This window comes from Nerophis ophidion, linkage group LG04 (assembly GCF_033978795.1).
Source record: "Nerophis ophidion isolate RoL-2023_Sa linkage group LG04, RoL_Noph_v1.0, whole genome shotgun sequence".
Taxonomy (NCBI): Eukaryota; Metazoa; Chordata; class Actinopteri; order Syngnathiformes; family Syngnathidae; genus Nerophis; species Nerophis ophidion.
The window spans coordinates 25,960,273-25,985,956 of record NC_084614.1 but is presented as its reverse complement, the minus strand read 5'-3'; the positions used below and the strand labels follow the sequence as shown (position 1 = coordinate 25,985,956).

Genomic DNA, 25,684 nt, shown 5'->3' with positions numbered 1-25,684 from the left:
TTTTATTTTCTCAAGAAAAACAATTAAGTTAAAATTCACATTTTAGTTGTTTCCCTGTTTTTTCTGTTACCCAAACACATTATCCCCTCTGAAAATAAATTGTGAATTGCACAATTCTGATCCTCACAAAGGGCAAAAGTAAGTATTTATTTTTCAGTATATTCAATGATTTTTTTTTAACCTTGCCTGTGGAGGAGTTTCAGAACAGTCCTGTCAAAAATAATAGCCAGAAGACACCAAAATAAATCAATATATCTCCTGCATCACATGTGTCAAACTCAAGGGCCTGGGAAGGTATGATAGTCCATATGCATCCAATCTGTGTGGTGAATTTCATCACAGGAGAACTCCATCCATTCATTTTCTACCGCTTGTTCCCCTTTGGGGACGCGGGGGGCGCTGGTGCCTATTTCAGCTACAATCGGGCGGAAGGCGAGATACACCCTGTACAAGTCGCCACCTCATCGCAGGGCCAACACAGATAGACAGACAACATTCACACACTAGGGCCAATTTAGTGTTTCCAATCAACCTATCCCCAGGTGCATGTTAGTAAGATTTTTCATCAACTCAAAACCATAAACATCTTATTCAACACATTAATCCCAACTAAAAACAACATCACTTTACCTATTAAACCCTGTTCATACAAACTACCACATTCAAAGATGCATGATGGCAGTCAAAAGTAATAACTACAACATGGCATGCTTGGAAACGCTGATAGAACGCATGCTCAGACTTGTAACCTATTCCAGATTCTGGGGAAGACTACCAGAAATTGTGGTTGTCTACAGACATCCTGAATTAAGCTACAAACCTCCGGGATTCTGCTGTTTTGTGTGCATATTTATTATTTCAGCATTTGCATGGATGATAAAAGGAGATGGAGGAGGTGGTCTATATACAATCACTTTATTTAAACGGGCAACCCCAGCTATCCCATTGTGTGATTGAGTTTGACACCCCTGTCTTATATTAAACAACCCCCTGCAACACTGCATTTTTTTGTTGCATCCGGATGATTCTAGGGCACCACCACAGTCAGCGTGTCCCCCAAACGCACCTTCTGCATGCTAAAACGTGGGTTGCATTGTGTTTGGCAGTGGAGGAGCTATTTCTATATGGTCCACAAAAAGTAGAGCAGATTATAGTGGTGTGCTACACGTTCCACAATATAGCAAAACACCACAATAATGCCACCATGGATGTCGAGTAAAATGAGTCTCTCAAAAATGTATTACACGCTAAACCTTTTTTAAATAGGGTAGTCTGCACCACATTTGCACTTGTTATCATTTGTACACAGTCTTAGAAGATCACATGCAACATCCCCACTAACAGTACTTGCAATATTATAGTTTGCACACTCTATTTAGCACTTTTTATTCGTGATTTTTGTAGATCAGGCCCTATGTATTATGAATGTGATCCACATTGCAGTACATGCTAGTTTTTTTAAAGGGCTGTTAAATATAATTAAAGTTAATAGAGCCACACTAATGACAATCACAGCACTGTCCCAAACTTCCTTCTGCAAGATGGACATTTGTTTTGAAATAAATATTGTTCGCTCTGTGATCACACTGAAGAACAGATGCAACTTTTCTTCTGTCCCTGTTCCTGTGAGACATGCAATCTCCCTTGTGGAGGCTCTAGTTACCTTAAGGAAGCTCATCTCTGTTTCACGAACTGTATATTTAGAAGTACACAACATACTGTGCAACTCACATGGCACATTCCAAAAATCTGTCTTTTGCCCTTGTCACCACGGAACGACACTCCTTATATTACTCACGGCACTAATTTTAATGGTATGTTTAGTCCCTGGATTTGAACTTGTAAAGTCTTGGCAGTGGGATTTTTAAGGTTGAATCGGTAATAATTTGAACAGTACAGTACTTCTGTTTGAAATGTTGTTGATAGTTTAATAATATTGATAAAGATCTACTGTAAGACTCCGGCTCCAGGTTTTATGGGTATTGTCTGCCTCTAGCCCTCTAACCCCTCAACCCTGCGGTTTTCAGACACTGTCTGCCGACTGGAGCCTTGCAGCCAAAGTTATTAGGCTCTTCAGTGTGTATTAATACACTGGATACATAGCACGGAGCGGAGCAGGCCTACACAACGCCATCACCTGTTCACCTTACTGCACTTGCAGGCGTGTGCATGTAGTCTACACGTGAGAGACTGACTCTAATCCTTGCACTACACTACATTAGACGTAACCCCGAAACTGCCACTTGTTCAAGGTTTGTTCATACAAAAGTGCTCTAAAGTAGCTCTCTGATAATGGACATTCGTTTCTGGTCTATTTCTTTAGTCAAAGTCACACTTTTCGGAAAATGTCTAGCCCTGTTATAGAAAACAGAAATCTCAAGAGTAGTCCAGTGGAGTTATACAACACTACATATGTCACCAGAAAAATGAACGTAACCATTTACACAAATACATTTGCGCTACAACACTGGCATCCCCCTATTTAGTTGGTGTCTAATGATCGTAATGATTATCATTGTGGGTGATGGGACTGTGACTTGACATCCTGGTTTAGTAGTCCCGCAGCTGCTGCGTAATTCGAGCTCACAGATAGCGACAGCCGGGTTGGGCACAGTCAGGGGGTTTGGTGGTGGTGGGATTTAGGGCTCTTCCTCCACCGTTTTTACTCTTCCTCTCCCCTGTCTCGCTATAAGTTCATGACTACAGCCAGGAGGCCCCACAACATGATGGCAGCATGCAATTTGAGGCTATTTTATGGAATTGTCACTCTTCTCTGGGCTGTTCTGGTTCATGGTAGGTAACATACTTCCATTGGCTAACTTTTTGTTGATCAGTCGTCCGTCTGTGAGACGCAGACAGTATGTAGGTTTTCATCAAGAATGGCAACTACACTGACAATCTTACTGACCGCATGAGAGTAAATTGGAAAGCAAATGATCCATGTATTAATTTTTGAGTCGGAAGTCAGACCCTATCATGGAAAGTTCTTCTGTCAGTCACAGGAAAGTTGTGAATGGTGTACTTCAGAGCAATTCATCCCACGCCAACTGCGTAAAGGTCAGCTATGTGAACTAATGCACCACCAATGGTCCTGCAGTACTGATGTAAACAAAATACATGGTCCTGCTTGATTTGCATTACCAACCATAATATGCAAGGTTTTCCTTAGGTGGGTTGTTGCTATTCTTAGGGAAAATAAGCAAGGAATGTTGAGCAGTGTTAAACAGATTATTTTTGCCTGAAAAAAAATATTTAGAAGGGCTGTTTATGTTTTCACAAACAGGATATTCTGTTACACTTTTTTTTCGAGACTGTTTGTCCTCACATGGATTGCATAGATGTAAAGTATTCCTAGCGACAGACTCATGGTTCACATTAGTTAAAAAGGAACAGGTATTGTTTTTTTGCCGAATGTGTTTACTTGGCAATCAAACACAAACAACAGCTAAAGGCGACACATTTGCCGCAAGAGTGAAGATCCAGGTGTGCAGTGTACAGACCACTTTCATGGCTTGTAATACTACTAAGAAGAAAGAGCATGCAGACCCTCCTCTGTCAAAAACCTCCAACAGAAATTAAATAATAGACGAAAAAAGACATAATATAGCAAGAAAAAGCTAAAAATATTTATATTAAAAACTAATAGTAACCCAAGGATTTGTCTTTAAGTATATGCATTCACATTTTTTAGCCTTTTTAAAAAGTATGTGGCTGGTTTCAAAGCTCTGTGTGGCCATAAACACGATTTTGTTAGTGGCCCCATTTTGGTCTTTAATTATACTTATTTATTATCATTAATATTTGACTCCTAAAGGGCCTCCAACATACCCTAAAGCTAACATCAGTACCATACGTATGTATGGTACTGATGTTAGCTTGCAGTAAAAAAAAAAAAAAAAAAAAAAAAATGACTTGAAATTGGTTGAAACTACCTTTTTAAAACTTTAGAATGTTACTCAGGGTTTTGCTTGCAGCTTGAAAAGTCTCTAATATTTTGATTGGAAAAAACTTTCAAAAGTTTTTTTTGATAAATATCATTATCAAAATTTTATCAACATTAGTGGATGATACTTGTCATAATATTACGTAATTATTATAATTATAATAATTTGTTCATCTACCGGAGTTTAAGCCTCCCTTTAAAAACTTTGTTTCGAACTTTAATCAAGGTTATTTGAACGCACAGCAATTAAGTGCTATGAGATGCAAAAGTTAAACTTAGACATAACTTTGTCCGATGCCGCAACAAATAGTTTTATCATATTTTCACCTTTCTTCTACCACCTCATCCTAGTTCCCCAATGTTGGCACTCTGTGTAAATCAGTTGATGACATTATTATGACGTCTGTGTTGAATGAACTGTGAAGTGTTGATAGTCAGTTTGCTAGCAGGAGGGTTTGTAAGGGGGTTTATGTACTGTTACACATCCCTAATTGGATTCAAACAAACTTATTATTGAACTGCAAAATTGATTTTATCTAAACTCTTATGATTTTGGATTTTATAAATGACAGACTTGAATCAAAGCAAAAACAATCTTTACGAAAGCCCAAGCCCCGTAGTGGTTGTGGCCCTTAACAATCGCATGGAGAGTTTTTGCTACTGGCCAGCCCTAGCTGGGTTACTTACGCAGTAGAACAGATACCCAGAACAAAAAGGTGTAAAGCCGTGAATGGCTTTACTGCTAAGATGCAATGTAGAGCAAGGGTTTTCGTGTTGTGACGTTGCACCAGAAGACCTTAGAGGACAAGCAGCAGTTTGAGAAACATAAAGAAAAGCAAAAAGCAAAAGTACGGTAGTAGATTTTTAGTTTACTGTTCATTGTTCTGTGTGCCTGCGATGAGGTGGCGACTTGTCCAGGGTGTACCCCGCCTTCCGCCCGATTGTAGCTGAGATAGGTACCAGCGCCCCCCGTGACCTCAAAGGGAATAAGCGGTAGAAAATGGATGGATGGATGTTCTGTGTGCGACACATCAAGTCTATAGGAGACTATAGCTACTTTGAGGTCATGTAGTGAAGATGTAAAAGGTTTACATACAAAGATCATTTTAGGTCATAAAAAGTTCATTAATTGGTTGCTACAAGCAACTCCACAAGGTTACACTAAGTCACAGTTGACAGTAGGGCTGCGAATCTTTGGGTGTCCCACGATTTGATTCAATATTGATATTTAGGGTCGCGACTCGATTATATATCGATTTTTCCGATTCAAAACGATTCTGTAATCATTCAATACATAGGATTTCAAAAGGGTCTCCCCATCTGCCGACATGCTAGCAGAGTAGTATATTTTTTTTAAAACGCTTTTAGAATTGTGAAGGACAATGTTTTATCAACTGATTGCAATAATGTAAATTTGTTTTAACTATTAAACGAACCAAATATACGACATATTTTATCTTTGTGAAAACATTGGACACAGTGTGTTGTCAAGCTTATGAGATGCGATGCAAGTGTAAGCCACTGTGACACTATTGTTCTTTTTTTTTTTTTATATAAATGTCTAATGATAATGTCAATGAGGGATTTTTACTCACTGCTATGCTGAAATTATAACTAATATTGATACTGTTGTTGATAATATTAATTTTTGTTTCACTACTTTTGGTTTGTTCTGTGTCGTGTTTGTGTCTCCTTTCAATTGCTCTGTTTATTGCAGTCCTGAGTGTTGATGGGTCAGGTTTGGTTTTGGAATTGATTGTATTGTTATGGTATTGCTGTGTATTGTTTTGTTGGATTGATAAAAAAAATAATAATTTTAAATCGATTAAAAAAAAAATTAGAATCGATTCTGAATCGCACAACGTGAGAATCGCGATTCGTATTCGAATAAATTTTTTCCCACACCCCTTGTTGACAGCATGTGCTAAATGGGGTGAAAGAGTTTAAATGAGGATGGATCATTTGCAATATTTGCCCTAGCAAATGTCAATATTTGAAAATGTTAACTAACACAATGAGTCATTTGAGTCAATTGAGTATAATAATGAGTCAAATAACATTTATAAACACCACTTTCAAACTAGCAGACACATCAAAATGGTACGCATTTATAAATACTCAATTATACTAAATAATTAACAATCACCAGGTCTACCAAAACATGGCAAAATTCCCAACCTTATGTTGAACTAAACAAAAAAAAATAAAAAATAAATTGACGCAAGACAACCACATTCGGAGGGCATAAAAACATATTCTTCTCCTTTTGACTATGAACAGGATTTATTTATTCTAAAATAACTGTGGTCTAATATCTCTGTTGGTTTGACATGATGTTTTGTTGTGGTTTGTGGATGGGAATGAGGCCAAGGGAATGATCACTTCAAGATGACATGGTTGGCAACAAGCTTCTTGTCGTCTGGAAAGACTTATGACATTGAGCGAAAAATTTGTTCTGAAGCAGTTGTGGAGTCATTTTGTCGTACATATCCTATCAAGTGTCATTATATTAAGTAGATGCCATCTGAGACGCACAAGAGGCGACATTCAGACAGTCCTTTTGACTTTAGGAAGTATTGGAGTAGAGTAGAGAACAGCTGACAAAAACGAGACAAAGGATCTTTGCAGAATATAGAACAGAAAGTTACACTGAAAAACTGTTTGTGTTCTCACACAGTATGTTCAAAAAGTCAAATTATTCAAGTGTGTTGGGCCGATGAAAGAAAGATGTTGGCATGTATTATAATAATGCTGCAATGTTATCACCCTTTTCCACTTCTGTTATTCTGCTGCGAGTTTGTGCTTGAGCGTTTTTATTTTACTTTGAATGTGTCTATATACAGACGGAATGAAGCATGACTAATTTTCTATCGACCAATAGAATATTGTAGTTATAGTGATGATTATTGCAGATCATCTAAGGTTGACACTCAGGCCTGTTTTAAGTGTCGCATCTGTAGTGTAATCTGAGCTAAGCATAGTGACAGCTGTGAGGGAAGAGGCAAGCGTTCGGAAATAACCTTTGTCTTTCTCTCCCTTGGACTATTTGCAGCTGAGAAGTGTTACATTGTGGAAGATGAAGATTCAATGATGCACATTGTCAATAAGGGTCTGTTTCCATGACACTGACTGAACTGAAACCACATAAAAGGGCAGTATAGCTCAGTTGGTAGAGCGGCAGTGCCAGCAATTTGAGGTTTGCAGGTTCGATCCCCGCTCGCCATCCTAGTCACTGCCGTTGTGTCCTTGGGCAAGACACTTTACCCACCTGCTCCCAGTGCCACCCACACTGGTTTATATGTAAAAATGAGATACTGGATTTCACTATGTAAAGCGCTTTGCGTCACTAGAGAAAAAGCGCCATATAAATATAATTCACTTCACTAAAATGGTGTGTGTTTGGGTTTTTTTTTACAAGATATGGACATTGTGAAAACTGGATATGCCAACATTAGCATCAAAAAATAACACTTTTTAGACACTCCTTTCGAGGAAGTCTCTGTATTGCAGTTCCATCTATTCAGATCATTGGTGTGTGTGACTGACACGAAGAAAGGCTTTGACTCATTAATCTATTGATTTGCATGTATAATTATCTAAATCACAAATATAAGACAACCAGTCTTTTCAGATTTTTCTCGAACTAAAAATACATAAACGTATTTTTAGGTCAATACGGCACTAGCAAGAGTGTTAAAAACAGTGAGTGCAAATTGGAGTTGTAAGTAGGTTTTTTTTCATGCTTGTCCAAACAGAGATTATTTGGACAATGTTGTCCGGACATAACAGATTATTCCCACGTAACAAATACATACTTCAACCATTTCATGCATAGTGGTCACAAAGGGGGTCCCCATCCGATATTGATATTGGATATCGGTTCAATATCAGAAAACATGTAACAAATACAAGCAGTCCTGCATTGCGTTTAACTGTGCAAAGTTGGACGGCCAGTTAACATCTAAGGCAGGGGTAGGGAACCTATGGCTCTCGAGCCTGATGTGGCTCTTTTGATGACTGCATCTGGCTCTCACATCAATCTTACCTGACGTTGCTTAACACCATAAGTAATTATTAATTCCGCTGGTAATCACAGTGTTAAAAATAACGTTCAAAATGTAAAACATTCTTGTGCATTTTAATCCATCCATCCTTTTTCTACCGCACCTGTTCAAGAAGTCGCATTAATGGTCAAAAGTATTTTATTTATTATTGGTTAGCTTCAGAATAACCATGTTATTAAAAATAATAAGAGATGCACGCATTTAATTGTTTTAATCTGGAAAATTCCAAATGAAAGCTGAGGCGTTGAATTTCTCTTGTCAGAGCGTGGGACGACACTGTACAAGGGTACAGGTATACGGCTTTCTCCTCATTGAGCTAAATTGAATTCAGTCTCTGTTTAATTCCTTGCTTCTTGTCTGTTTAATAGATGTCATCCGTGTTTGAACCTGACAGTTGTATTCAGTGTTAAAATATTATATGGCTCTCACGGAAATACATGGCTTTCATGGTTCTCTCAGCCAAAAATTTTCCCGACCCCTGATCTAAGGCCATGTGCACACGAACACGGATACTTAATAAAAGCATACAGATGTCTGCAGTAGGCCTCTTGTCCACACGCAAACACATACTTTTGTCCTTAAATACGCAGACTTTTGCAAATACTGGCCCAAGTGTGGCGTAACAAAACTACCCGCTCAGCATTGGCGGACTGTGTGTTTCTCACCTAGGCCTTCAGTGATCTCCTATTTAGTCTGACTGTTGAGATCCGCTTTTTGGCTCCTCCACATATTATTGTTTATTGTTCCATTTTTATTTTCACTCTCCATCTGATCCTATTATTTCCTGTTTAAGTCGGTCACCATGGTAGCTTATCAGTCTCACCTGTTTCTCACGGCCCTGCACACCTGTCCTCACTAATCACCTGCCTTATATAAGCCTGCATCTTTTGTTGTTCAGTCTGGGATCCAAGTTTGTTTTCACACAACGGTACGTCTGCATTTCTGGTTTGCTTACACGCAACTAGTTTCCTCTGATCATTCACGCTAGTTTTCACGCTATGCCCTTGTATTATTCCAGCTCTCACGCTGAAGATTTGTTTTTCTGTTTTTGTGTGCCTTCGAGTCAGATTTAGTTTGTCTATTACTATTCCTAGCTTTTATGCTAGCATCCTTTGTTTTATTCTACTAGCTCCAGCATTTTTGTTATTTAAATAAATCTGTTTATCTTACCTTTGCTGTGTTCAATTTCGACGCATCCTCGAGGGAATCGAACCTGGCACCACGATGCCGAACAGGCGTAACACCGACTTCACCTCTCAAAATACCGTAGTTTATGTCACTACGTGTACACGGCTGGAGATACTATACAGAAACAGACTTGCACTCTACTGGGTTATCGAATCACCTCAACAGTGTACAAAAACTCGCATTAGCAATTAAAACACATTTTACGTTGTACTGTCAATGTGACGTCTCGGTGGCATTGTGGTGACGAGTTGTTCTCTCGTGGGTGCAGCGGAAGATGGAACACAGCGTGAGGGTAAGGATAAGAATTTATTTATATAATAAAACAAACTAAGAACAAAAACACTTGCACAAAGGCACTAACCAAAAACCAACAGAACTAGTTTGGGAGCTAGCTAGAACAAAGGGCGCTAGCGTGGAAGCTAAGGACATAAACAAACAAAATAGCATAGAAGCTAACAAGTATACAAAAATAGAGATTTACCACAATGCTGGAAGAGCGGCGTCAGCTGTTGCGTGTAGCAAGCAAGAGTCCAAGACTGAATGTCAAACAAAGGCGGGCATATATAGGGGATAAATAATCAAGGGCCGGTGCGCGTGATCAAAGCAGAGACAGGTGACACTAAATGAGTAACTATGACAACAGAAACAAAACCAGGAAGTGCCACAAAGAACTGAGGAAGACAAATACTGGACAGAATGTGATAAACAGAACCAAAACCAGATTATGCCATGATCCAAGACGTGGATCATGACATAAGCCCCCCCTCTAGGGACAGATACCAGATGTCCCAGAATTTTAACATGAACCCCCCCCCCCCCACAAAAAAGTCAAAACATGAAGGGGAGGGCGGAGGGAGGACACGGTGGAGGGTCGCCAGGTTGCATGTCCCCGAATCCACCGAGGACAAGCCATGTGGCGGCGTCGGATAGAGCGCCGCTGCCGTGAAAGTCTTAGGGGGCGTCCTCGTAGAGGCCACACACGTGGCCGACGTGGAGGAAGAAGCGCCGGGCGAGGAGGACGACCCCGTAGAGGCCACACCCGTGGCCGACGTGGAGGAGGGTGCTTCAGCGCCGTCGACATGGCAGGCTTTGAAGCTCCAGACGAGGGTGCGGGGACTGCAGCCAAAGCAGGCCCGAAAACAGAAGGCGAAAACGGGGCGGTTGCTGCAGCCGAATCAGGTCTCGTTGTCGTCGTGGAGACAGGCGTCGTCGTGGAGACAGGCGTCGTCGTCGTGGAGACAGGCATGGACGCCGCAGCAGACGAGTCAGGTGCAGAAGCTGGCAGAGGGGCCGGCAGTGGTCTCAGCCGAGGAGCGGGCACTGGTCTCAGCCGAGGAGCGGGCACTGGTCTCAGCTGAAGAACAGGTGCTGGAGTGGGATCCAGCATGAAGTCCCGTGCTGGAGTGGGATCCAGCATGAAGTCCCGTGCTGGAGTGGGATCCAGCATGAAGTTCCCGTGCTGGAGTGGGATCCAGCATGAAGTTCCCGTGCTGGAGTGGGATCCAGCATGAAGTTCCCGTGCTGGAGTGGGATCCAGCGTGAAGTTCCCGTGCTGGAGTGGGATCCAGCGTGAAGTCCCGTGCTGAAGTGGGATCCAGCGTGAAGTCCGGTGCTGGAGTGGGATCCAGCGTGAAGTCCGGTGCTGGAGTGGGATCCAGCGTGAAGTCAGGTGCTGGAGTGGGATCCAGCGTGAAGTCAGGTGCTGGAGTGGGATCCAGCGTGAAGTCAGGTGCTGGAGTGGGATCCAGCGTGAAGTCAGGTGCTGGAGTGGGATCCAGACCTCGAATAAAAGTATGACATGGACTCGGACTAAGACTATGAACAAGACTATGACTAGGACAAGGACTAAAACTATGACTAGAACTGGGACTATGACAAGGACAGAGACCAGGACTCGAACTATGGCTATAATTGTGACTAGGACTCGGGCCAGGGCTAACTACAGCTAGCCGTGGTGCCGGTGGAGGCGGCCTAGGAGGAGCTAGCCGGAATACCGGTGGAGGAGGACGTATAGGAGATTGCGGCCTGGTGGGACGAAAGACCGGTGGAGGAGGTCTTTGTGGAGGAAGAGGCTTGGCTGAACGCCGCAGTGCTACGTCCGTAGCACAGCTACCAGCACGAGCCCCCCCTTCCACAAGCGGATGCCAGACGCGCTCTCCATGGTCTAAAACTACCCCTAGGGGTGGGTGGGGGGAGGACCAGAAAGAGGTAGACAGGGAAGACGGAACAGCCACTGGGGAAGGGGGCCAAGTCACAGGTGGTGGGGTTCCAGAAAATAAAGATTTATATTGGGACTCAAAACAAATGTCCTTAAGAAGCGTGACGGCTTCATTTAAATCCCCTGTGGACGACTGAGGGAGTGCATGTTTCCCAAAAAATTCCTCATCTCCACTATCCTCAGGAGACGTCGGAGGAGTGACGTCACGGCTGGAGTAACTGACTGACAGGCCAGCCGGAGGATTGAAAGGAGGGACAAAAAAAAGGATTACCAGACATGTAGGGTGAGTCCTGGACGGGTTGGAACTGGCTGTGTCCATGAGGTAGTGATGGCGGGGTTAGCGCGTCTCTGTCGCTAAGCGAAGCTTTTCCTCATGACTTCCGCCCTTGCTGACGCGTGCGAGCCGGGCGAGGCGGGACCACATCGAGTCGAGAGGCGTCGGGGGAAGCCTGGAGACGTCCGGGCTCCCAGATCCACTCTGTCGTGTGGCGAAAAGTCCCCGCCTCCATTGCTTGGGCTATCTGCCCCGTGAACTCATCAAATGCCTCTATTTCGGCTGCGAGAGAAAGTTTACTTGCTTGGACTCTTCTGTGACGTCTCGGTGGCATTGTGGTGACAAGTTGTTCTCTCGTGGGTGCAGCGGAAGATGGAACACAGCGTGAGGGTAGGGATAAGAATTTATTTATATAATAAAACAAACTAAGAACAAAAACACTTGCACAAAGGCACTAACCAAAAACCAACAGAACTAGCTTGGGAGCTAGAAAGAACAAAGGGCGCTGGCGTGGAAGCTAGGGACATAAACAAACAAAATAGGATAGAAGCTAACAAGTATACAAAAATAGAGATTTACCACAATGCTGGAAGAGCGGCGTGAGCTGTTGCGTGTAGCAAGCAAGAGTCCAAGACTGAATGTCAAACAGAGGCGGGCATATATAGGGAGATAAATAATCAAGGGCAGGTGCGCGTGATCAAAGCAGAGACAGGTGACACTAAATGAGTAACTATGACAACAGAAACAAAACCAGGAAGTGCCACAAAGAACTGAGGAAGACAAATACTAGACAGAATGTGATAAACAGAACCAAAACCAGAATATGCCATGATCCAAGACATGGATCATGACAATCAAAATTAAAATAATTGTATAAAACCAATGAAACATGAGAAAATAAAGAAGTACAATATTTGAACAGGGCAGCAATTTGTAGCACGCATCCAACGCCGTATAATCCAGTGGTACCGTCATAGTCGTTTGTTTCGTGTGAAAGTGGTGGTGAAACCATTTCAGTGCCAAAAATGCACTTCCTTCGCAGGAGAGCACACCCCTTGCTTAACCTGCATTGCTTGGCTTCGTCTGTCCACAGCGGATTACTAGGTGTAAGACAAACACTTTAACTTCATGGTTATTGGACCGGTGGCTTTCTATCGGTCGTATGGCTCCGGCGCCACTTCCTTTTTTCGCAATTTGGGATTGGATACTAATTGGGGACTCTCAAGTGAGTGCCCAATCACAGCGTAAAGCCAGGTAGAAGACCGTACTGACAACAAATCGTGATCTGATTGGCTATGGCAATTGTCTATCAACTGTATGTGCCCGTTACAGTGCATTGTTGATTCTGAAGGCCACAAGCAGATTTTGTATAGCATGGCAACATAAGCTAACTGAATTCTGATTGGCTAAAAACTGTAACCTAAAAACAACAGCATTGAAAGGAGCATAATATAACATGAAGAGAATATTAAATATTTTGAGATATTCAGGGAAAGTAAATATAAAATTATTTTATCTTTAATTATGATCATGATTTCTGGTTATGTTAAGCCAGCAGAGAAGGCCTTGCTGGCCCTGATGGCACACCAATGCCGCTCAGCGTATGTGTGTACACGGCACAAACGGAGACTTGTACTCCTCTGATGACATCACGGCTTAATAGAAATTTAGGTCATGTTTGGTCTTTTCTTGAATTTTTTTTTTTGTAGTTAGGGGGGCACTGCATTTTTTTTCAAATTTACCCATTGTTCACAATCATTATGAGAGACAAGAAGACAACAGGTTTTTTGTCTCCAAATCACTTTAAAAATGCATATAAAAATGGTCAAGAATGCATTACTATTGTAAATTCGAACACACAAGAAACTCTTTTTCTATCGTAATAACACATCAGTGTTGTACGGTATTAGCTGTAGTGACGACTATGACTGGTTAAATATGGATTAGCAATCACTTCAGGGTGTCGGGTCAGGACAGCAATTATTCATTCAGGTGAGTGCAGGAGAAATAATAGATTGTCCAAGTCCAGATTTGCAGGTTCAATTGTATATTGAATTGTTCGTTTGCATTTGTGTATGTGTGTGGTTTCCTAAACAAACAAATACAATTATTGTAAATTAACTAAAGTGACCACAATACAATTGAATATAGGCACAAGCATGCAACATGGCTGTTAAATATACATTACTTAGCTGTGTATACACAGTTTACATAAATCCACAGAATTTGAACATCCCAGCCCTAAGTAATGTAATAATTACTAGAATGTAAATAGCATCACAACAATAATTCTAAATTGTCAATTGGGGCTAACAAACATGTCCAATGCTACAAACAGGCCCCAATCAGGGTATACTATTTAGCTAGCAGTTAGCTTGTGAACCTGATGCCAAACAGCCATTAGACAACAATAAAACTGACCAAATGAGTTGCAATGTAGTTTTAAGCACAAAACAGGTTATATTAAAGTGTATATAAAGTAACTCACTTTGTATTGACGCACACTGTCAATTAAACAAATGACATCGAAGTTCACCGTAACTTTCAGAGCTTGCTGATATGGTGATGTGTTCAATGCCCCCTCCAGTGTCGTAAAAGTGAACTACACTCAAGCAACTCAATGACACAAAAAGAAAACAAGCGTTTCAGAGACAGTCTTTTGTACAGCCGCCCCCAAATTGGTGTACCAATTTGTCCACTAGGTGCTTATATTGTCCTAAGGTAAAGCTGGCAGCTTGATGAGACGAACAACTGGGCGAGTGTAGGTTCGGTCCTTAACCTGAATCACAGCTGTCCTCACTCAGCCATCTGCCCCAGGAATAACATTCTTCACAGTCCCTATTTGCCAAAGAGCCCTCGGCGTTTGCTGATCAATGATAAGAACTACTGTCCCAACAGTAATGTCATCCTTTTCCGTTAGCCAATTCTGTCTGGCTTGTAAGGTGGGGAGGAAGTGTTTGATGTAATGCTTTCAGAAGTGATCAGCTAAAACTTGCGAATGACGCCATCTTTTTCTGGTCAGCAGTTCTGACTCAGGGTAGACCACTTGAGGGAGTGAAGAGTCTGGCCGCCCCATCAACAAGCAGTTGGGCGTGACAGGATCCGGGTCAGCGAGGTCGGAGGAGACATAACCTAATGGCCTTGAGTTGAGGATTCCCTCTACTTCAATAAGGACTGTCATTAACACTTCCTCTGGCACAGTCTGAGCTCCCAAAGTGGTACGGAGGGCGTTCTTTACAGATCTCACTTCTCGTTCCCAAGAACCACCAAAATGTGGAGCATTAGGTGGATTGAAACGGAAAAAAATCTGTTCAGCTGCAAGTTGGTCTTTAACTGCAGGTTCTAAGGCACAGAAGGTTTCATGCAGTTCCTTACTTCCTCCTTTGAAATTGGTGCCCTGGTCTGAGAGAAGTTCATAGGGCTTCCCTCTGCGAGCAATAAAACGTCTGAGTGACATTAAGAAAGAATCGGTATCCATGTTGGGTAGAAGATCGAGGTGGATAGCACGAGTAGTGAGACACTTGTACAGGATGCCCCACCTTTTCTCTGTATGTCGTCCTACTTTAACATGCATAGGTCCGAAACAGTCGACACCGGTCGAGTAGAATGCAGGTCGGAAAAGCCTCAAACTAGAAGGTGGTATATCAGCCATTCTTGGTACTTGTGGTCTGCTTCTCCACCTTTTGCAGTCCACACAGTTGTGCTGGTACTTCCTAATGGCTTCTCTGCCCCTCAGTATCCAGTATTTTCTGCGCAGCTCTGCAAAAACACGCTCTGCTCCAGGATGATGCAGCTGGGTGTCATATTGCTGAATTAGAAGCTTGGATACTGGGTGCGAGGATGACAGAATAATGGGATGCAGCACTTCCTGGCTGAGGCTGTCACATCTTCTAGGCCTACCTCCAACACGGATCAAGCCTGATGACTCATCATATTCAGGAGCTAAGGTTAGCAATCTACTGTTAGATGAGAGTGGCTTAGCAGATTTGAGCAGTGATACTTCTTCAGGAAAGGTCTCCATTTGTGCATGCCTCAGGAGGGTCAGTTCTGCTTCATGGTAGTCACCAGCGGTGAGTTGTGTGTTGTCGGCCGCCCCGTGTAACTTCTGTGTGGTTGCCTCCAAAAGATCTTGAAATGTTTTAAACTGCAGGATGTCAGGTATATTTGAATCAGTTGAGCTGGCTGTAAAACCACAAAACACAGTCCTCCTCAGTTCATCATTTTCTTTGGGGCCTGAACCAGCTGGTGCTTTAGGCCACTTGTCAGATGGCTGTAGGAGAAAGGAAGGTCCATGACTCCATCGGCTCACTCCTATGAGCTGAGTCAGTGTTTTCCCCCTTGTGATATCATCTGCTGGGTTAGAGGCTGAGTCAATGTAGTGCCAGGCTCTAATGTCGGTGAGTTCTTGTATCTCTGCAACTCTTGTACCTACAAACACTTTATATCTGCAGGAGTCAGACTGCAGCCAGTTGAGGACTGTGGTAGAATCAGTCCAGTATACCACCGCTTGATCTTGATCGTGAGCTCTTTAATTAGTACTGAACCTAACTGCGCCCCTGTTAAGGCTCCACACAGTTCGAGTCTGGGTATGGAAAGTTGCTTTTTTGGTGCCACTCTGGATCTGGCTGCTAAAAATGCCACTTGAACCTGTCCATCACCACTGTCGGTCAACAGGTACGCCACAGATCCATACACACGTTCCGATGCGTCACAGAAGACGTGGATGGTCCGGCTGCTATTACTACAGTCTATGTTGCGGTCAGTGTAGCACCTGGGTAATGTTACCTTTAACAACTGAGGAAGCTCTTCTTCCCATGATCTCCAAGCCTGCAGCAAATCTTCAGGGAGATTGGGATCATCTCATCCTCTCTTCTTGTCCCAAAGGCGTTGCACGATGATCTTGGCTCTTGTGGTGTATGGAATGATGTATCCCAAAGGATCATACTGTTGGGCAAGAAGACGATAAATGTTACGCATTGTCAATTCAGAGCACTCACTTTGATGCTGCTTGTAGCGGAGTGTGTCTGCTTTGCACTGCCACAAGAGTCCAAGAGTCCGCTCTTAAGGGTCAGCTGTCTGTTGTGTGAACCACAGTGTACTGTTTTCTGACCGAGATTCCTTTGGCAGGTGTTCGATGACTGCAGGAACGTTGCTGGCCCATTCTCGGAGTTCAAATCCACCTTGCTTCAATAATGTGTGCAATCGATTTACAAGCTGCTTCGCCTGATATTCTGACTGGAGATGCTGGTCCGCCTACGCTTGGGATGGTTTCCTGCTGGCTCCGCTGTGAACGGGACTCTCGCTGCTGTGTCTTTGATCCTCTTTGGACTGGACTCTCGCGACTGTGTTGTATCCATTGTGGATTGATCTTTCACAGTATCATGTTAGATCCGCTCGACATCCATTGCTTTCCTCCTCTCTAAGGTTCTCATAGTCATCATTGTCACCGACGTCCCACTGGGTCATTATTGTCACCAATGTCCCACTGGGTGTGAGTTTTCCTTGCCCTTATGTGGGCCTACCGAGGATGTCGCGGTGGTTTGTGCAGCCCTTTGAGACACTAGTGATTTAGGGCTATATAAGTAAACATTGATTGATTGATTGATACATTTGCTCCGTGGATGGTGCAGTCTTCTTGCCGGACTGTACGGAGGGCGAGGTCTTCAGTCTTCCCATGAAGGCCCAAGTAAACAGCAGCATCATTTAGGAGTATTGTGCGCTCTGACCCGTCATCCAATATTGTGTAGGTCTCAAGTACCTTGTTGCCGCTCTGGAGGATGACTCTACTCAACTTGAGTAACACTTGATGGCTACTGGCTGGCCGATCAATGTACATAATCTCTGACACAGAACTCACTAAACAAGTGCTTGATTCAGGTGTTTGGAGTTTACCAGTTGCTGTGGCATTTTGGCTGGTATTGACCTGGTGCAGAACATCCAGGTGCTTCCTTTCGCACTGCTTGCACTTGGCCTTGAGGTTACATTTAGCTGCTTGGTGTTCACGTCCGCATCTCCAGCATCGATGATTTTCCTTGATCCACTGTGTTTTCTGTTCCACTGACAAGAGTTTAAAATTGTTGCATTGGTTCAGATAATGCTGTACAGTATTGCAGAAGGGACAGTATTTTTTCGGCTTATCTTGAATTACCTCTCTCACTGAATTAACTGGAGATTTATCTGATGTCTCTCTTGACTCCATAGACTCACTACCATGGAGGATAGTAGTGGATCTCTGTAACTTGTAGTCAGGACGTCGACTCTTGGGCAGAGCTTGTCTCTCTCTCGATGAGGTGCTACTGTGTTGGTCGCCACTAATTTGAACTCGCACTTCATATTCGAGCCAGTCAGCCAAATCAAGCAGTGTTGGAATGGGAGTATTGATGGGGTTCACAAATCTATGGAAGTTAGCTCTTAGGTCCTGTGGCAACTTAGCTAAGAGGCGCGAAACATGTGACCCACACCGTAGTTCTGTCCAACCTTGGCCTCCTAGTTGATGTAGCATCCCGACCAATGCACGAACTTGAAGTGCAAATGATTTAAAGGCTTTAATGTCACCAGTCCTGATATTGGGCCCGTCCATCAGTTCAGAAATCTTCTTTAGTGCCAACTGCTGTGGTTGACCATACATCTCTGTAAGTGCCCTCATAGTGTCTGTAAATGGGAATGGACTGTTACTGTATGAGTCAGCAAGAAGTAATGCTTCTTCACATTTGAGATGGTCTGTGAGAATTTGAAATTTAAAGTGCTCTGGGGCATTGTATGGTAGTAAATTGTCAAGGGCTAGTTTAAGTCTTGCAAACTCACGAGGGTCCTCTGACCTAAAGTCTGGGATTGTGGGTTTAGGTCCCCGGTAGGCATCTAGACCGGGCGTTCTGCTTAATGGAGTCTGACGGTTTGGTAAATGATATGGCAGGTCAGGTGAGTATCTGTGTTCCCCTTTTTTACTGTCATATACATGGTCAGGGGGGTTATTGTCATTATAGGGGCCTCTATAATCAGGAGAGTAACCTCTTTCGCGGCCAAAGTAGCGGCTTTCGTAATGAGCTCTTGGACTACTTGGTCTATAGGGCTTAGCAGGATGACTGTATTCATTACTGCTTGATGGATAACTTAGATGGGGTGGATGTGTGCTATAAGGGTGATGGTATTGGACATCACGTTGATAGGAGCGATCATTATAGCGCACGTAGTCTTCCTCATAAATCGGGTGGTACTTGACATCAGACAATATTTGACTTGGCACAGATTTATATTGTGTTTGTTGGATATCTTTGGACTGGTGGTGGGCTTTACTGTGTGGTGGACAGTCTTTGTTGTCATAGTAAAGCAGTGGTTGACACTCCTTAATGTCGGTCACCCCAAAATTGTATTGAGAGTAAGGAGATGAACTGCCAGATGTGGCTTGTGACTCAATGTGCTCTGTGACTAATCCTGCTTCCTGCAAGCACTGCCTTAGATCCTCGACTGTGTCAGGTCGGTTGCCTTGTGGAGATGGGGAATCATCCCTGCTCACCGGTGGGGCACTTACTGGCTGACGTGGGCCTTGATGACCACTAGATGGCGTCGGCTTACAAGTATGTGCTGGTGTTGTCGATATTTCTTCCCTTTGGCGTCTGGACCGCGACTGATTCTGTGAGGAGGCTGTGGGAAGACTGTGGATCATGTCTGTAAGATGTTTGACATCTTTGCGCAATTGGTCATTTTCCTCCCTCATGCTCTGGAAAGATCTGTGAATTTCTGGAGAAGACATTCGTCTGGCCAGCTCATCACCAGGGACGTGGTACCTCATAGGGCAACTGACCTCGTAGTCCTGAAGATATGATGGCGGCTGTCTTGATCTTTGTGGACGATCCATATCTCTAGGCTTTCTCTCATGTGGCCTGAACATATTGACTGAAGTGGTTGCTTTTATCCGGCTCGAAGGACCAAAAAATTGTAGTGACGACTATGACTGGTTAAATATGGATTAGCAATCACTTCAGGGTGTCGGGTCAGGACAGCAATTATTCATTCAGGTGAGTGCAGGAGAAATAATAGATTGTCCAAGTCCAGATTTGCAGGTTCAATTGTATATTGAATTGTTCGTTTGCATTTGTGTATGTGTGTGGTTTCCTAAACAAACAAATACAATTATTGTAAATTAACTAAAGTGACCACAATACAATTGAATATAGGCACAAGCATGCAACATGGCTGTTAAATATACATTACTTAGCTGTGTATACACAGTTTACATAAATCCACAGAATTTGAACATCCCAGCCCTAAGTAATGTAATAATTACTAGAATGTAAATAGCATCACAACAATAATTCTAAATTGTCAATTGGGGCTAACAAACATGTCCAATGCTACAAACAGGCCCCAATCAGGGTATGATATTTAGCTAGCAGTTAGCTTGTGAACCTGATGCCAAACAGCCATTAGACAACAATAAAACTGACCAAATGAGTTGCAATGTAGTTTTAAGCACAAAACAGGTTATATTAAAGTGTATATAAAGTAACTCACTTTGTATTGACGCACACTGTCAATTAAACAAATGACATCGAAGTTCACCGTAACTTTCAGAGCTTGCTGATATGGTGATGTGTTCAATGCCCCCTCCAGTGTCGTAAAAGTGAACTACACTCAAGCAACTCAATGACACAAAAAGAAAACAAGCGTTTCAGAGACAGTCTTTTGTACATTAGCCGTAAAAGCTAACTACGGCAATAGATACAAAACGCGTTTGAGTTTATAATGCACAACACAATGCCATAGGACACCAATCTGTACTGACTGAAAAACATGAACAATCATAATGAAGTTAAAGTTAAAGTACCAATGATTGTCACACACACACTCTTGGTGTGGTGAAATTATTCTCTGCATTTGACCCATTACCCTTGATCACACCCTGGGAGGTGAGGGGAGCAGTGGGCAGCAGCGGTGCCGCGCCCGGGAATCATTTTTGGTGATTCAACCCCCAATTCCTACCATTGATGCTGAGTTACAGTATCTGTAAAGTATTAGCCCACATTTCATGTTTTGTTTGTACACAGCTAGCCAGACAGCATATACTGTAGTTGTACGGTGATGTGCTGCATGTATTATGCACAATAGTTTACTGACTTACTCAATGAACAGTTGTCCGTTTGGTTAAACTGGCTCGGGATGTTTCCAGTTGATTTAGGCACTCCAATAATTCTTCACAGTTAGGCCCAAAAGTTCCAGATTTGCAGCGTGACCAATATGCACTGACCTCACTCTCGGCATGGGCTTCCATCTGCTCCAATATTTCACCTTCTTCTTCGTGCTCACTTCTATAAGCAGCAGTATACTCAGCTTCAAAAATGTGTGATTCCTCATTTGTCCAAAATTAATCATCTTTGTTGTCTATTACCAAATTTGCCATGTTTACAATACAAACTTGCGTGTTTGTTTGCGGGAGTAAGAACACAAAGTAGATGCTGGAAGTCGGATGTGCGCTGATATAGAAACAGAAATGAATGTGCCAGAGAAGGAAATCCGGAAAAATAACCAAATATATAAAAAATACATATTGTTTTGAACATGTCTGTTACTACATTATATATAGACTTGCACCGTGTTTATAAAACGTCGACTGAGGGTTTTGAAATAGTTTTAGAGGGCTTTGTAAGCTATAACAGAGGCTCCCATTAGCCACATCTTGAAAGTGTTTTTTTTAATCATTGTTATCCCCCCCCCCACCTCTCCAAAAAATAGCCGCGTGTTCTTGTCTCTCAAAATGATTGTGAATAATAGGCAAAATTACAAAAAGAGGGCAGTTTCCCTTTAAGACAAAACATAGGTGATCATAGAAGTCTGTTTTAAATGGAGGATAGAGCATTTACCAGTACTTCACACACAAATACAGTGAAAGGTAAGAAAGGCTCCCAAAAATTTTATTTTTATTTCATTAGAGCAAATAAAAGGGACCAAGAATTATTTGATTACGGTTGTAAGGAAATGAACTACTCCCTTCTTTTTCTTGTTATCATCTTCATGATCAACATGTTAAAGCAAGTTTGAAAAAAAATAAAAAAAATTGCGTGGCAATTCCACCTTTGACCACAGCGTCATTTGCTATGCAGATTGGCGCTTTCCATCATTTTCAGCAGACTGCGTTGCAAAATTATTACCTCCCCCTTCGACATTATCGACCAAACACATTTACTTACTTTGTGTGCTATGTTTATATTGTAAAAAAAAGTTAACGGTTTCCCCCCAGGGGCAAAAAAGTATTTACCTAACCTAACCTTATTCAAACTAATGCCATTACTGTATCCGGTTCGGGTACTTACTTACAAACTTGACACCAAAGCAAAACTGCCACTTGTTAAAACAGACAAGACACACATACAGGTGTGATGCAAATTATCCTTTTTAAGTGATTATAATTATATTGAAAATGTACAAACTATGCGTTAAGAACTTAGATATGTTTTATAGTAAACCATAGAAGAGGACAGATAAACTTTTCGAAATAGAATAAACAGTAATTATCATTATTTTTAAATTACTCAAATAACTTCATGTCATCAAAAGCAAAAGGTCACAAACAAGCTTATGTACAAGCTAAAATAAACTTTCCCCCAAGTATTTTTAGTACTCTCTAGAGACAACATGTGTTTACTAACGTGGACAACAGATTTTAGGGGTTTAATTGATTAAATACATTTTTAAGAAAAAAAAGAATAAAGTTCAATGTTGTGTACCCTGTAAAATGTGTTTAATGAGTTTTAACCACATGTTCACATAACATGATATTTTAACATATTTCAATACGGTTAAATACATGTAATATAATGTTAAGAGGTTGATAGGTGAGAATAAATCTAAAGGTGAAATATATTGTAGAAATGCACCTAATTGCAGTAAATATAGTCTTGATATTCAAAGTGTTCTTTTGGGGTTTGCGTAGCAGCACTTTGTGCTAATAATTCTGTATAACTCTAAAACTGTTATGAAGTCAGTTTTTTAGTATTTTAAATGGTGCCACATTTCTAAGGAACATAAGAAGCAGAACTGAGTATGAGGGTCATGCCCACGAAAAAATGTGCCAATCCTTTTTCTTCCAATGCCAGATTAGTCTGCCATTGAGTCTTGCTCGGATTGGATTATTACAATAGTGCTGAAAGTGAAGGGCAGTCATGGTAGGCCTCCTAGCAGCCCTAAGAGACTAGAGTTGGGCTCTTCTGTTCAGTCTGTTCTGGATTTTCTGGGCAGAGATCCGTCAGTGTTATTGTGACGACACCCCAGTTGCTCATCCCACATATGCATGATCCTCACAAATATGGCACCAATTACAAGACAGTACAGTGAATTATATACATGTATAGCACTTTTTTGCACTAATGACTCGAACTGCTCAACATAAAAAAAACAAAAAACATACTTTCTTATTGTGCAATACTAAGACATTCAAAGACTACAGTTTTACACCACTATTAGTTAGCTTGTTATGTACGTGAAGGATGGAAGGAGACGACACCACGAAAGACTTAAGGTTACCAGGTTTATTGTAACCTTTGATGATTGTGTGGGATGTGTATGCTACTCTAAGTGTTGGTTGCAGGATTAAGTGTAAAGTTAACCATGTGAATAATTCAGGAGGGTGTTGTACATGCGTGATGGGTGGAACCTTCATCTGACCAAGGGGGTAGGCACAAGGGAGATCCGGGGACAGGCAGGAGGTCGAGGGCAGGCGGCAAGCAACAATGTCCGAGTCCAGGCGAGTGAACGAAGATCATGGGAGGCAGTCCAATATCCGGGCGGAGGTCGAGATCCAGCGCTCGAGCACACGAAAAAGGGCGGATACTGCAAGGAAGACAAGGGACAAGTCAACGAGGCAAAAAGGGCACAAGACAAAAGAGGAGAGAACAACGAGAGGGAAGCCAGAGACATAAATGCTTACTACAAGAGTTAACGACGTTCCGGCGCAAGATCCAAGGAGTGACTGGATTTTAGGCTGTCCCTTTGATTGCTGCTAGGTGCTCTGATGACAGGCAGCCTGCAGCTGCGGCGAAGTGTGGGCGTGGTGCGCTCGGAGCGTGCGGGGGCGTGTTCTAGCATGCTGCCAAAAGGAGTGTGGGAATCTGCTGTGGGAAAATCTTCGGTTCGAATCCGCGCCGTGACATAGCTGGCATCAAGCAGAGACTAGTCTCTAACTGGCAACTAGAGTGCTACATTACACCCCTAAAACTGATGTAAGGATGGAGCGTGGCTCCACTATTTGAATATATAGCTGGCAACGAGCAGAGACTAGTCTCTAACTGGCAACTAGAGTGCTACACCCCTAAAACTGATGTAAAGATGGAGCGTGGCTCCACTATTTGAATATTTTTTGTACGATTGTGTTTTAAATCAAATTGGTCCAAAAGGTATACCTTGTTACTGACTGTGCAATACTAAGATATTCAAAGAATACAGTCTTCTTTGGCAGCTTAGTCACAGATGACCATGCTAATTTATGCTCTTGGGTCAGACTGGGTTATTTCCATTTGATATTTAATTTTTTATTTTATTTATTTACATTTTTTAATGGTACTTCAATTATTATTAATAGTTTATTATTTTTATTTAAATAGTTATGTGATCCTATTTTAGTCCATCCATCTATCCATTTCCTACCGCTTATCCCTTTCGGGGTTGCGGGGGGTGCTGGTGCCTATCCCAGCTGCATTCGGGCGGAAGGCGGGGTACAACCTGGACAAGTCACCACCTCATCGGAGGGCCAACACAGATAGACAGACAACATTCACACTCGCATTCACACACTAGGGACAATTTAGTGTTGCCAGTCAACCTATCCTCAGGTGCATGTCTTTGGAAGTGGTAGGAAGCCTATTTTAGTAAATTATTAGTAATCTGTTTTCCGTTATAGTGAGTGTTGTAATTATACAATGCACTTATTTATTTAAAGTTTTCACATTTTAACTTGATGTTTTTTTGATAACACCTAGCATGGCTGTACAACCAATTCTTGAGTGACAGTCCCTATTGCACTTAGTGCAAACACTTGGAGAGACTTCTTCCCACTCCTGCTGTGTGATGATAGTTGCAGTACGTTTCCTCCTGTCTCTCTTCTCCTCTGCCAGCTGGCCTCTGCTCAAATCAGGCTCTGCAATACCCCGTCTAACCGCTTGACTCCAGACATTTCGGTTCTCCGCTTCTATCTTCCAGCTGTCTGGAGAAATATTACACGCCTTCAGATCTCTCTTGCACCAACCCGTCTGGAAACAGCAGACAGTTGTCCATACATAATGTCCTTGGGAAGCCATCCGTCCTCCATCCGCCGAACATGTCCCAGCCATCGAAGACGGTGCTGGCTTAGCAGGGAGTTCATGCTATGAATATTAGCCCGCTGAAGAATGACACTGTGTGGAATATAGTCCTGACAACAAATACCAAGGATACATTTGATGCACTGCATGGGCAAAGCGTTAAGTCGACGCTCTTGTCTCATGCAAGTAGTCCAGGTCTCGCTTCTGTAGAGTTAAGTGCTGAGAACGCAGCCCTGATAAACTCGGATCTTTGTATGTTGAGTAAGAGCGTTGTTTTCCCATACTCGTTTTGCTAATTTAGCCATGATGGTATTTGCCTTTCCAAGCCTCATGTCAAGTTTAACATCAAGTGAGAGTTTATTGCTGATTGTCGAGCCTAGGTATATAAAGTTATCTACTACTTCTAAAGTGACCCCATTCATCTTGACAGCAGGATTTCCAGCACCTTGAACGCTAACATTGGTTTTCTGTAGGCTAACTGTAAGTCCAAACTTTTCAAAAGCATTCGCAAAAGAGTCACTTAAACATTGTAGTGCTTCTTTGGTGTTGGTAACAAGAGCAGCATCGTCTGCAAAAAGTATCTCTCGGATTAACACTGACCTCCTTTTGGTCTTCGAACCTAATCTTGCCAGATTGATCAATTTTCCGTTAGACCGTGTGTGTAGATAGACACCCTCAATGGATGTGTCAAAAGCGCGGGACAGGAGT

At 42.4% G+C, this 25,684-nt stretch overlaps 1 protein-coding gene and 1 long non-coding RNA gene across 4 annotated transcripts in view; one reads left to right on the top strand and one right to left on the bottom strand.

Annotated features, from left to right (window-relative positions):
• Positions 1–25,684, top strand: part of chrne (cholinergic receptor, nicotinic, epsilon) — a 66,525-nt gene that overhangs the window by 19,902 nt on the left and 20,939 nt on the right. The window contains exon 1 of one of the 3 annotated variants that reach the window (XM_061897662.1): positions 2,593–2,793. The exons of 1 other annotated variant lie outside the window; for it this stretch is intronic. In XM_061897662.1, the coding sequence (XP_061753646.1) occupies positions 2,697–2,793 (97 nt within the window). In that variant the 5' untranslated portion in view covers positions 2,593–2,696. Of the gene's footprint in view, positions 1–2,592; positions 2,794–25,684 lie in introns of those variants that run through there. One more of the 3 variants, XM_061897665.1, reaches the window with a different exon arrangement.
• LOC133550544 (uncharacterized) lies at positions 23,195–23,742 on the bottom strand. The gene is made up of 2 exons (XR_009806304.1): positions 23,608–23,742; positions 23,195–23,510 (listed from the first exon to the last, which is right to left on the bottom strand). It is a non-coding gene; the product is annotated as an uncharacterized LOC133550544 (long non-coding RNA).